Source organism: Aphelocoma coerulescens, chromosome 1A (assembly GCF_041296385.1).
Source record: "Aphelocoma coerulescens isolate FSJ_1873_10779 chromosome 1A, UR_Acoe_1.0, whole genome shotgun sequence".
Classification (NCBI taxonomy): domain Eukaryota; kingdom Metazoa; phylum Chordata; class Aves; order Passeriformes; family Corvidae; genus Aphelocoma; species Aphelocoma coerulescens.
Window position 1 is genome coordinate 69,829,226 of NC_091014.1, and position 13,184 is coordinate 69,842,409.

At 41.2% G+C, this 13,184-nt stretch overlaps 1 protein-coding gene across 2 annotated transcripts in view; it reads left to right on the forward strand.

Moving 5' to 3' along the window:
* Positions 1 to 13,184, forward strand: part of LRP6 (LDL receptor related protein 6) — a 117,810-nt gene that overhangs the window by 84,522 nt on the left and 20,104 nt on the right. For both annotated transcript variants that reach the window (XM_069003430.1, XM_069003431.1), the window contains 5 exons: positions 1,733 to 1,949; positions 3,068 to 3,357; positions 5,274 to 5,500; positions 7,679 to 7,863; positions 9,580 to 9,906. In XM_069003430.1, the coding sequence (XP_068859531.1) occupies positions 1,733 to 1,949; positions 3,068 to 3,357; positions 5,274 to 5,500; positions 7,679 to 7,863; positions 9,580 to 9,906 (1,246 nt within the window). The remainder of the gene's footprint in view (positions 1 to 1,732; positions 1,950 to 3,067; positions 3,358 to 5,273; positions 5,501 to 7,678; positions 7,864 to 9,579; positions 9,907 to 13,184) is intronic.

Below are 13,184 nucleotides of genomic sequence, written 5' to 3' on the forward strand. Positions count from 1 at the left end.
AGGAGTGCATTTTTAGAAGCATGCTGTATACTCTGCTAGACTGAAGGGTTTTGGTAAGCTAATTCCATAAAGTAACTATGACCTTTCTTTAAAAGTAAATCCAGAGCTTATTCCTACGAATCAGCAAATATGCAGAGCCCCATTTGATTTTTCTGTAAGAAATGCGCACATAAAGATTCAGTTCTCATTTTAATATACTGAGACTAAGCACCAAAATGTTGGGAGGTCTATGACAAGGAATAATTTTAAGGAGAAATTGAATTATTGTGAAGGTTATAGCATTTCTTCCACTTTTTTTTAGGGAATTTATAAGTGTTTTATTAATGCATTATACTGTATGCTGGGAAAGGTGTGTGCTTCAGTTCTGTTTTTCTGTTCCTTTCCTCTCTCTTCATATGTGCCTGGGTAGGAGTTGCTCCAAACTAGCCTTTACATTTCTCATGATCTGGGAAGATACTCTGGCCACCAACTACCATCAGTCTAGTCTGAGTTACTAAGCCAGTTGATCCTGAAGGTTGTCATTGCATAAGTCTTTGGGTTTGAGCCATGGGGATGACGGGAAGTCATATAGATTTGTTTGTGGCTATCTTAGTTTCATAAGTGAGAGAGATTTGAAAACAGTGGTTTAATAAACCACTCCTTTTCCAGCCCTTCACTTAGAACATCCCTGGATGGTGGGAAGGATGTTTTAATGTTTTGGGAATTAGTATGCTACCTTGGATTTTGTGAATCACATTGTTTCGGAAAGCTTTTATATTAAGGTTGGTTGGGGTTTTTTTCTGATTTTGGAAGAGTGGTATACGTGCTGTAAACTTAAGCTGTAACCTTGAAACAAGTAGAAATACTTCAGAAGGATTTTTTTTTTCTGAAAAATTGAGGCACTGAAATTCCTAGGCTTCTCTTAAAAGACAGGACTCTTCACTCCTGTCAGTATGGTACATTTTATAATAATACTTGGCATTCATAGGGCACTTGATCACTTGAACATGCATACATATGTTTAATTAATCCTTTCAGTGCCTCACTGAGGAAGTTAGGTATTACTCCTTTTAAGCAGTGGAGGAAAATGACACAGTAAATTCAAGTGTCTTGATCAAAGGCATGCAATTATTTACAGACTACTGCTGTTCCTTGCAGTAAAAAAATTACTGTACTTAATTTTGAAGAATGGAAAACTGGTTCCTTATTCAGACTGGGGAATATAAATATATTCTGTAGATCTTCTTTACTGTTTGCCTCCCAGTATTTATGTGGGGTCTCCTCTTAATGCTCTCTGTAATCTGGGCAAAGCTCACTTGGGAGGGACTGTGAACTGTAAGATGCTGAACCAGATCTCCTTGGCCATTATAAACTTGTCTTCATTTGTGTAAAACACAGTGACTCCTCTGTAAAACTAAACCAAAACTCATGTCAGAAATGAGAGAGTTGTAACAGGAGTAAGTATTATTACGTAATAATAGTTCCCAAAGCAAAGGTAATGAGTCTTGTGTCATAATTTCACATTACAATCTGCTTATGAGACTAGCCTTCTAAATAAGGCTTTTAATAAACACTGTTAATAAACAGTGTCTTCTTTTTTATTAGGGCACTGTGTAACATTGATAGCATTATAATGGACAGGAGATTATTTTTTGATTTGAAGTCTAAGCGTGGAGCAGCTAGTTTGTTCATCTGCCAAATAGTGGCAGATTTATTCTGTATACCAAAAAGTTTGTGTTTGTATCATTCATAGGTCATGAATGCTGATGGAACTGGTAGGAGAGTCCTGGTGGAGGACAAGCTGCCTCATATATTTGGATTCACTCTGTTGGAAGACTACATTTACTGGACAGACTGGCAAAGGCGCAGCATTGAGCGCGTGCACAAGCGCACGGCAGAGAGAGAGATCATCATCGATCAGCTGCCCGATCTGATGGGCCTGAAAGCCACCAACGTGCACCAGATCATCGGTGAGTGGTCTGCTAGTCAGGCAAGGGAGAACGAGATAGAAAATGTCAGCAGTGCTGTTCTGCAGAGTTTTAGAAATGGGCAGAATCCAGTCCTATTGCATGATAACTGCAGGCTGCAGCTTGGTGGGGTGGGTTAGGTCTTCTCTGAGGAGCTTCAGTTCTGTAGCTTGGAAGAATATCAAGCTGAACGTGTGCTCCCAGTATGCAAAAGCGCAGAATGAGCCAGTTTTAGTCTGTTCAGTACTGTTTATGTTAACACTAGAAAATTATCTCTCAAAGTATCTAGAAGTACTTCCTGCCCTGTAGTGTCTGTGGTTTAAAAAAGCAGCATCTAGCTTTTAATTGCCTATCCTAAGCTATCCAAGCACTTGTAGCAGTGTAATTGTAGCATCAGAGAACTCAGCACAGTACCTGAGTATCCTGCTATGTGGATAAGGCTTGCAGCTTCTTGCTGTCGTGTGTGGATTGTACTGCAGGAAACTAGTCAAATGTAGTTGAGATGTATCTTTGTGTGGCTGATGCCCCAAGGTACATGGCTTGAAATGCAGCCCTCTTTCCATCTGTTTGGTCAGATGAGTTTGGTCAAAGGAGTTTGAACTCCTTTGTGCCAAGCCTCCCTTGGGAGTTCAATTTCCAGCATGTGCAGGTACATGAGTGAGTATTGCAAAGAGCTGCTTCACTTGCATCTTGGAGAGAAGAGACCATTGAATGGATGTGGACATAGCTCTGCAAGTTTTTTACGTGCAGGGGTGCAAGGGGGTATGTAGCTGGAACAGTGTACTGTAAAAGGCAGCAGAACATACACTTACCATGCATTCAGTGCTTGTGCTGTGAATTGGGATCATCAGTAGCTGCTGAAGCCCAGATCCCTTTCCCTAATGCTGGGTTTGTTTCATGGCATAAGGAAAACAATCACTGGCTTTTCCAGCCAAGGAGAGTAAGGACTGTCTAAAGGATTACAGGAAATGAATGAAAAATAATTTGATCAGAGAATACAAGGAGAAAAACTGCATGTATACTTGGAGAACTCATAGTGTTGCTGGTGCATGTGAGGACTAGCTTCACCTTTCACTGCAGTTAGTTTGCAGTGGTTGCTTTTCCTCTTGCTGCCTGCTTAGGTACAAACCCCTGTGCAGAAGACAACGGCGGCTGCAGCCACCTGTGTCTGTACCGACCACAAGGCCTTCGCTGCGCCTGCCCCATCGGCCTGGAGCTCATCAGTGACATGAGGACCTGCATCGTGCCAGAAGCTTTCCTGCTCTTTTCTAGGAGAGCAGACATCAGACGCATCTCTCTAGAAACCAACAATAACAACGTTGCTATTCCACTCACTGGAGTCAAGGAAGCCTCTGCTCTGGATTTTGATGTGACAGACAATCGCATTTACTGGACTGACATTTCTTTAAAGGTACAGATTTAGTCCATATTGGCTATCAAGCTGTTACAAGCTTCTTGAGATGCTTAAGAGTAGTTGACGAATGGGGTTTACAAATTTCAAGTGATATGTAGAAGAGTTTAGTTTTTAATTACATTTTCTGCAACTTACTTGAGACCTGTGCCAACAGTAACTCATGGACTTTTGCAACTGAAGAATTACAATAGTTAAAACCACAGAGTTTGAATGTGTCGCAATGACCGCCACTGACCACTGCCCAGGGTAGCTCCTGCGGTGTGCGACAGGAGTGGGGAGCAGCCGGAGGCTCTCGGCTTTAAAGCTGCTCCTCAGAGTTCAGCTCTGCCCAGGGGAGCTGAAGCTCCAGGCACAGTGGCTGTCAGCAGTCCGGACGAGGGAGAGGATAAAAAGTAGCAAGGAGGCTTGCCACACGGGATAATCCAAGTTTATTGGAGGCAACTCACAGGGGACAAGCCTAGAGCAGCTCCAGGGAACCTCTTATAAAGGGAGGTGTTACAATGGGGATGGCTTAACTGGGGACCAATAGAAATCGCTAAGGGAGGGATATGGACGAGGATAGACATTTCCTTGGGCCAATAGCCCCAAGGGGAGGAGGGAAAGGGATCACATGCCCCTATGGGGCATCGAGGTTTAGGGGATTTCCAAAGGGGGAGGTATCTAGAGGGGTAGGGTCTCCGGGGATTGATGGGGACCATATAAGGGTAAATTGGGAGGTTTCAGATGACGGACACTGAACCTTCGGGAACAACAGGAGGGGTTTGGGTGATTGATTGGGAAAAAGCTAGAACAAGGGGAGGAGAACAACCATGTAGGGAGCACCGGGGGAGCGGCTTGGGGCTGGGGTAAACCAACTGGGAATAGGAGTGGGGAAAGTAGGGATGAACCATTGGGGTACAGAAAACTTATATAAACTTATATAAACTTATATAAACTTATATAAAACTTATATAAAAATACAATAAAGGTATCACATCACGACAGAATGAGTCTGCAAGAGGTGACTTGGCTGAACTCCCTAGGCATGGTATTTTTTTGAGCTGTGTAAGTAATACAGGTGAAGTCTGAGATACAGACTTCCCTGCTGTGTGCTGTCACAAACTGGCATAATTAGCAGGTCGTGTTCAAACTAAGAAGTAAACAAAAATCGGGGGTTTTGTTAACTTCTGGTTGGTTGTAAATATGAGGAGTGTGTGCAGATAGGAATATTGAGGACATAGAAAGGTATCCCATGTTTGCCAAAAGAATTCTGTACTATTCCAACATTAGTCCTTTACTTTCAGGCTTATCAGGGAATGCCTAAGCTCTAATGTATTATTGAAATGGAATTCTGGCTGTAGCTGCTATGACAGGCTGATCCTGATGGCAAAGAGTTAAAAGAAGTCTTTTGAATAAAAGTCCAGGAAGAGATTGTGCTTATTGAAGTTAAATTCAGCCATCAGTACTGAAGCACTTAAGCTACTGAGCTCATCAGTCGTTTGGTTGTTTACTTCTATTTGCTGTTCTGTCCTGCACTTTTTCATTAGGCTGCTTTAAATAGCGTTCCATGCTATAACATTGATGCTTTTGTGTAGTCCTGGGAGAGCCAAAATATTTCCCCCTCGAAGTTGGCACTGAGTTATTAAGGTCACTTTGTCATGTAGATGCTTAATTCAACCAGACTAGTTATCCCATTTATTTCCCCAGTGAAATGCTATTGTAATTGACACAGAATACATTCACAGAGCACAGTAAATCATTACTTCTGAATAGCAGCATTGTTTGCTTTGCAAATAAGTAGCATATTGTAAGATCCTCTTTCCTGTGAGATGTCTGAAATCTGAAAGTGTTTAAAATCCAACAAAGAAAACAAGCAGCCCAGTGACAGACTGGTAAAATTTCTAATTTGCCTGTGTATCTTTGTATCCCTGCAGACCATCAGCAGAGCGTTCATGAATGGCAGCGCGCTGGAACACGTTGTGGAGTTTGGCTTGGATTATCCCGAGGGCATGGCTGTGGACTGGCTGGGGAAGAACTTGTACTGGGCTGACACTGGCACAAACCGGATCGAGGTGTCCAAGCTGGACGGGCAGCACCGCCAGGTGCTCGTGTGGAAAGATCTCGACAGTCCCCGGGCACTGGCACTGGACCCTGCTGAGGGGTAACTTGCTGATTTAATTCTGTGTTTATGAACAGTGAAAAACAACATTGTGATGCTTCCTCTAGGGCATGGTAGTTAAGCACTGCCTGTAAACCCTGAGAGAACTGAGCTGGGGAATACAACCTGGTAATTTAGAGAAATACGCTCTTAATGTCCTGAATAATCATTAAAAATACCAAAAAACAAAAAATAAAAATCAGAGCAGCTCATTAGAAAGGAGTTTATATTTAGGTTTTTAATTAGCCACAGAATCAAAGTAGTTTTAGGTTTATGGAACTCATTAATCAGAAAAGGACTATAGCATTGAAAGGAATATATTTATCGTTTTAAAAATTAGGATTCTTTTTATCACGAGTTAGGGTCCAATAAAGGTATTAAGTGACTTAATTTGAGGGTGAGGGAGTGAAGTTTGTAGTTTGAGCATAAGGAAGATGTTTGTTTCTTCAGGTAAGGAAACTTTTTAGTTTGCATGGACAAGGGAAGAGGGACGGAGGAGTGGAAACAATTATATTCACCTATGCCCCAAATTAAAGACTTCCTGAGAAGAAACTTCTCAGTTGGATTGAAGTGTAACAGCAAAAGTAGGGCAATAAACAGGGAGAGGGGGGACAGAACGGGGCAAGCTAACTATTCAGCTTCTGAAACAGCTCTTCTACCATGAAATGCTTACTTGACAATAACTAATTACTGCAAAAACTTTTTGAGGTTACACCAATAATTGCGTTATTTTTCAAATGAGGGAACTTCATTTACAGGGGTTATGACATTATTACAGTTCCCAGTGACACTGTGAGGGCTACAGCAATGTAGAAAACTTGGAACACATTCCTTCTGCTTTATTTCAACAAGGTGGTGGCAATGGTCACCTCCAGTGGGATCTTAGATTGGATTCAGCCCTGATGTGCCAGGGGTTGCCTGGATGAGAATTCAGCACCAGATTCTTAGATCCAGTTACTCATTTGTAACAAAAGGCTGCTATGGATGATTCTAGTTTTACACTGGAAGTAAGTTTTTCCGAAGGATTATTGTCGTTCAGTGCTTTGCCTCTTCACCACAGAGCAGAAAAAAAATTACTTGGGTCAGAATGCCCGTTTTTCCTTTTTCCTTACAGCAATAGTATAGTTGTATACATTTGTATACCTTACAGTATAGTTGTACTTCAAATGGAAGTTTTCAAGGCATTGCTGCCATGGGGGCAATTCTGACACTTGGCTCCGTTCTGTGTCCAACTTGCAAAATTTATGCACAAAATACTTGCAAAATTTTTAAGAAAAATTTGCAAGTATTCCTGGTGTCTAAAGAATAGCTCTCCCTTGATCATCAGTTTTTGAAGCAACCTTTTCTATTTGTGCAGTTGGTTGGAATTGAAAGTAACAACCTAGGGGGTTGTTACTAGGGTTATTAAAACCCACAGGTGTAAATATTGGGTAGCTGCATCTCACTTGTTTATAGAACAATATCAGCTTTATACTGTGGAAGAAGTGACTAGCTAGCCATCAAATATATAATATACAAATACACATCCTACTCTACTGTGCAGTGCCTAAAGAAAATGTAAACATGTGCAAGTCTGTCCTTCTTCCAGATGAGGCATAAGCTGGCATGTGAGCATGTAATAGCTTGTATTTTTGCTCCAGTGGAAATGCCATACAGTTTTGTGGTCTTGGCTGAGATGTAACACACTTGTTACATGGTTGGTTAACTTAGTTGTGTGGAAATGAGCAGTGGCACCTATTAACAAAAGTACCCTGCAGATTTACCTCTTTGCGTTCCTTCATTTGAGAGACAACTGACTAGAAACAGAAGATAAGTGCTCTGGAAAAATACCCTGCTAAATAACCAGGTATAAATGAAGGTGCCCAACTGCCAACCTCTGCCTCTTAAATGACATGCATGGATTAGTTACTAGTGAAGTGCTGTCACACAGAATTTGCTGGTGAAAATCTGTGCCCAAGTGGAAAAAAAATAATGTTGGAAGCATTTTGAGGAAATTTGACTCACTTCCTTGCCTGTACTTTGAAAAAAAAAATACATTTAGCATAATGGGGCTTAATAAATGCTTGAATTTACAGCTCTTCTTTTTCTCTTATTCTTTCTAAGGATTTTTGGTTTGTATTTCTTCTTGAGTTCTCTTGGATTTAATGCAATTATTTTTCTTTCTTCTGTTCTTTTAATCAGGTTCATGTACTGGACTGAGTGGGGTGGCAAGCCAAAGATTGACAGAGCTGCTATGGATGGCAGTGAGAGGACCACGCTGGTCCCAAATGTGGGACGTGCTAATGGCCTGACCATTGACTATGCCAAGAGGCGGCTGTACTGGACCGACCTGGACACCAACCTGATAGAGTCCTCCAACATGTTAGGTGAGCCCCAGAGCCCTGGGCAGCCTCCTGAGGGCAATGCTGCTTTTTGCAGCTCCCTCATGGCAAATTGCTGCTTAAATAATGCAAAGATACACATCATAAGACAAAAATAAAATTTTCCAACCTCTCACACCTTTAATGTTTGCTTCTGTAACTCATGTTTATATAACACTATGGTTAGCAAGGCCTTGATTTTCTTGTAGGTGATTGAGTTGCTCAGAAAGTTAAAATTACACAAGGTGTACATATTTCCAGTTATATGTAGGACAAAGATGTCAACTTACAGTGTTTTGGAGGATCTTGTTTTGCTACTCTGAAGAGCACTAGAAAATACATAACAAAGGTAGAAAGAAAGCCAACAAGAAGATAACAGCAGCTTATTCAACATGTGATTTAATACAGTTTGATTTTAAATCGTCATTAGTGTCCTCAGGCATTTCCCCCCCCTGTATTCTGCATGTTAAGGACCTTTTCCTGGGTAGTACTTATCAGCAGGAGAGTTCTCTTGTGCTGGGGTCTGTAATGATTTTATAAAATGGTCATTGCATCTTATAATGGAGGTGGAATATTTTATTCTTTCACTGTCCTAGAGTGCTGTGTGGAGGACTAAAGGCCCTCTCAGATTTGAACAGTATCTTGTTTTAACTTCTCAGCACCCACAGGAGTGAACTGCCTTGTTGTGTGCTAAATTATTCAGGTTATCATGAACAACAGCATGAACAGTATTTAAGCATTAATAATTAGCCAGTATTTAAGGTTAAAGGAGTTAGTCTGCTTTAAACAGTATGCTTGCAGTAGTGGAACAAAGCTAGAAAAAGATCAAAACAGGAAAATGCAATATGGGAATTACGTGTGATAGTAAAGCTTTTCTTCAGCTTCTCATCTATTTTGGTGTGTTGTGGAGGCCTGCTCCATGTTTCCCTGTGAAATGTGGGACTGGACACAGCATTAGAGCTTCCTTTTCCTTGTGTCTGCAGCTGGTGATAGCAGTGTGGGGTTGTGCATCCTTGACTTCTCTGTGCAAAGAGGGAATAACTTCTTGCTTCATAATCTGCTGTTCATTTTGTGTGACTACACAGCAGGAGGTGCCATGGTAATGAAGTGGTTGATAAAACACAGTTGAAATAATTTCCCCCTGCCGTGTCCTGCTCCTTAAGATCTCTTAACATTTCCATGGTATACACAATTAGCTGTTTCCTATCCTGGCTTTCTGGCTGCTCTTTCCTGTTGTGACATTCCAGAGACAGGTTAGTTTAGCCTTGTATATTTAATTTTTCTCATAATGCAATGCAGAATTTCATTAAGCTCATAACAATTTTCTTTTTGTAAGCAGTGGGAAAAGTGTGGTAAAATAGATGCTGAACTGGAAATACAGTATCAGCATCCTGCATTAAACTGAGAGTAATCCTGTCCGTTTTGGGGAGGAGGGAAAGGACAGAATCTTTCTGAGAACCCTGATAATTTTCGAAATTGAAATTTTTCTTCAGTAAACTACATTTTTTTCTGTGAATGGCAAGCAGGATTAGCACATTTCTGTGATAGGCTCTGAGATTCCTTTTGACTACTGTACATTACTTTGTAATTTACTCTTGTAATGATGAAATAGTAATTTTAAAGTAATTGCGTGGTAACCTTTCTGGGCAGGGGACATGTTCAACAGCATATTGCTTGTGCCCATGTAACTCTGCTTTTTCTCACCCTTCCCTTTGGACACAGGCCTTGACCGTGAGATCATAGCTGATGATTTGCCTCACCCCTTTGGCCTGACCCAGTACCAGGATTACATTTACTGGACAGACTGGAGCCGGCGCAGCATCGAGCGAGCCAACAAGACCAGTGGCCAGAACCGAACCATCATCCAGGGGCACTTGGATTACGTTATGGACATCCTGGTTTTCCACTCCTCCAGGCAGGCGGGCTGGAACGAGTGTGCCTCCAGCAATGGTCACTGCTCTCACCTGTGCCTGGCAGTCCCCGTGGGAGGGTTTGTCTGTGGCTGCCCAGCTCATTATTCCTTGAACTCTGACAACAGGACCTGCAGTGGTAAGCCATAAGGAATGCAAAGGAAATGCAGGATGTGTTTAGTAACCAATGCAAGCATTGCACTTGGAGAAGAGTTTCACAGTTTTCCAGTAGTAAAATCTTACTGAGTTTTAAGACAACATAGGATGTTGAAAGCAAAAAGAAAAAAAAAAAGAAAATAGTCTTGGAACTTACCAGCATCACAATTAAATAAGAGGAATGGCTGTTAGTGAACTTTTCCAGTGGCTCAGATACATCTGTGTAAACATGAAGGCTAAAAATGTTTTGGTTCTGTGTCAGACCCTCTTCAAGTGCTTGCTTGCTTGTTTATTTATCTGCTTATTTATTTCTAGTCTTGCCTGACATAAACGATATGTGATACTTTAATCGGAATTCTGGACTTTGTGCAGCTTTTAGCTGGTCAGGATTCATTCTCTAATAGCTGTGTTTGCTGGCTGATGAGATGATGGGGTGGGCCAGTCTCAGACCTCTACAAGTGCTTTTCCTCAGTGAGGGTGGGCTGGGCTCCGTGGCCTTCCCAGCAGTCTGGTTCCTGATCTCGGTGCAGCCATTTTTCTTTATTGTTGTGCAGAATACAAACCTCAAGGCCCCTCAGGCTGTGTGTAATTAGTTTCTAACCAAATAATTTATCCATCTCTCAATAACTGGCTGCCAGTGAAGCTCTCGTAATTTGGCAGCAGCTCTGGATGGCTGATTTCCACTGGTGTCATTCACCGTGGGTGAAGAGATTCATGGTAGAGAGAGGCAGATTGTATCTCATCCACATTATGCATGAGTAGAGACATCCAGCTGTTGTCTTGAAGCCAAAAGCTGAGCAGATTGTTCCACAAATGCCACCTCATGGCATTTTTTGAAAACCATGCTTTTCAAAAAACTGTGCTTTTCTACTCCCCACGTGTTCTGCACTTCTCTCCTTTTTTATTACAATGGCCCCTTGCATGACAGCTGGGTTCTTCCACCCTGGTGCTCTCATGTGTTTGTGCAAGTTAGAGGCACGGCTGGAACCTCTCTGATAGTGACTGTGATTTTCTAGGTGGAGGAATTTGACTTCCAGTGGAGAAAAAGTAGCAGAATGATCAAAGTTCATGTTTTTCTTGTGAAAATGCTCCTGGAAACAGAGCAAGGAGCAAAATATAGGAAATACATTGTGAGCAAATAGAGCCATTTCCCCTTGGTACAGTTCAGGACTCTTTGTGTGGTATTAGGAGTTTTCCTCTGCCATATTCAAACCTGGGAACTTTCCAGCTTCTCATTTGTATGCAACTGGAGATTGAGGCCTCTCTGCATATAATTTAATTCTTTTTTTTGGACACTATAATTGGAGCATGAATTGTTGTAACTTTCTTTTGCCTGTATTACTTGCTTATGTACCTCCTGAACATTATTAGTCCAAGCCCTGTCTAGAGGTCCTCCCTTCTGGAATACCCTGCTCATGCATGCATAGGTTCTTTTAATTATGGGAAGGATGTACTGCTCTGGTGAGATCTCTTGAGACCTACCACGTGTCATGAATTTGGAAGGCAGGGTTACACAGGAGACATACTCATTGCACTCCATTTGCCTGCTGCCAAAAATACAGTTAAAATATGTGACTGTTGGGAAGGAGAATGATGAAAACTGGAAAGGGATTTCTGAAATTGATACTGTTTCAGAGATGCGGAGTCTCAAGGGGAGAAATTTTGCTGTTGCTTTTCATAATGAGCCATCAATTCAAAGTTGTAAAGCCAGGAAGTCTTGGGTGTCTTTGGGGAAAAGTAGAAATAATTTTAGGTGCTTATATGTTTACCTGCACTTTTACCTTAATTTTTTTCCCTTTCCTTTTCTATCATAAATTCTTGGTAAGAATTCTGATGTTTCTGAATCTATTATTTTGCTGTACACATTCATATAAATTTGTCTTTGCTTTATTTTTTTTGTGCTTTCTTCTACAATTCAGAGCTAAGTAGAAGGCAGCTTAAATTATTGGAGGAATGCTTGGAGGGAAAATACAGGTTTTTCAGAAAGCAAAAATACCTTGCAATTAGGCCTGATTGTTATAGGATGTTAGGACTGAGTGTTGGTTTCCAAGGAAACTCCTCCCTGCCTTTTTCTTTTTCCAGCAGTCAGAATAGCTGTTCAAAGTGTATGCTAAAATAACAAAGCAAGGTGATGATGTTCTCTAGGAGACTTTTGCTTCCTCCCCTTTCCCAGATGCTGCCTTACCTGTTTTACAGGCTGGGAAATGAGTGCAGTGTCCCACTGCTAATCTCTCTTCAGACTTGGGCTGTAGAGAATTGATTGTACAAACTTCAGGGAGGCTTCAAGCTGCATTTCTGGCAATTGGCTCTTGTGCCATCTTGCTCAGCAGTGGCTTCAGGTAGAGCATTATTGAAAAGAACCCTCTGAAAAAGGAAAATGCTTTCACTACCTTCTCTGATTTCTGACCCAGTTATGTAATACAGAGATAATTTTTTTTCAGTGATGTATTACATGCTTTGTGCACTTACTGTAAGTTACAGCTGGTAAACTACAGCTGTATGGGGTGAAGAAATCTTACTTTCTGCTGTCTGAAGGTATTTCTAATTAAAAAAACATTTGTCCAGGAAATTTTTGCTGGGCAGAATATCAGATTTATTTTTCTCATTGCAGGTTGTCATTCCCAGGTAACCACCTAGAAATAGTAAAGATATATAGATTGGAGAAGAGCAAATACATTTTTCTCCAAAAACACAGCCTCGCACACAGTTAAGAAATCTTCCTGTGAATTAATTGTTTCATTCCAGTACAGGCAGAAAGAGGGTTTGTGGGAACAGGACTGAACCACTGTCAGTCTCTTTTCCCTGAAACGTCTAAATTAGGCACCAGTGCTGGCTTTTTCTCACCTTCCTCTGCAAGTAGAAGTGCACCTAGTGAAGGGTTCAACTTCAAAATAGTGGAGCTGCATTTCCCTGAGGCCCCTTCAGAAAGAAAATGGACATTTCTTTGAGAGGCATAATTGACCATTCTTCTTTGAGATGCTTTTGACAGAATTATTTGCATTCACTAGTCCCGCCACTTAAAAAATCTTATCTTTTCCTGTCACATCCAGGCATTTATAGAAAAAGAGGTCATTTGAAAGGCTTTTCATACTCATCAGAGGTTGGGATTTTTATGTTTTGATTTGATTTTTTGTTTGGTTTTGGCAAAGGAAGAGGGAAAAAGGGAGTGTAATAAATGTCTGTTATGGATTATAGTTGTTATTCTTAAACATGAAAATGCCCAATGTTATTGCCACATGTAACCCTTTCAACCCCTATGCT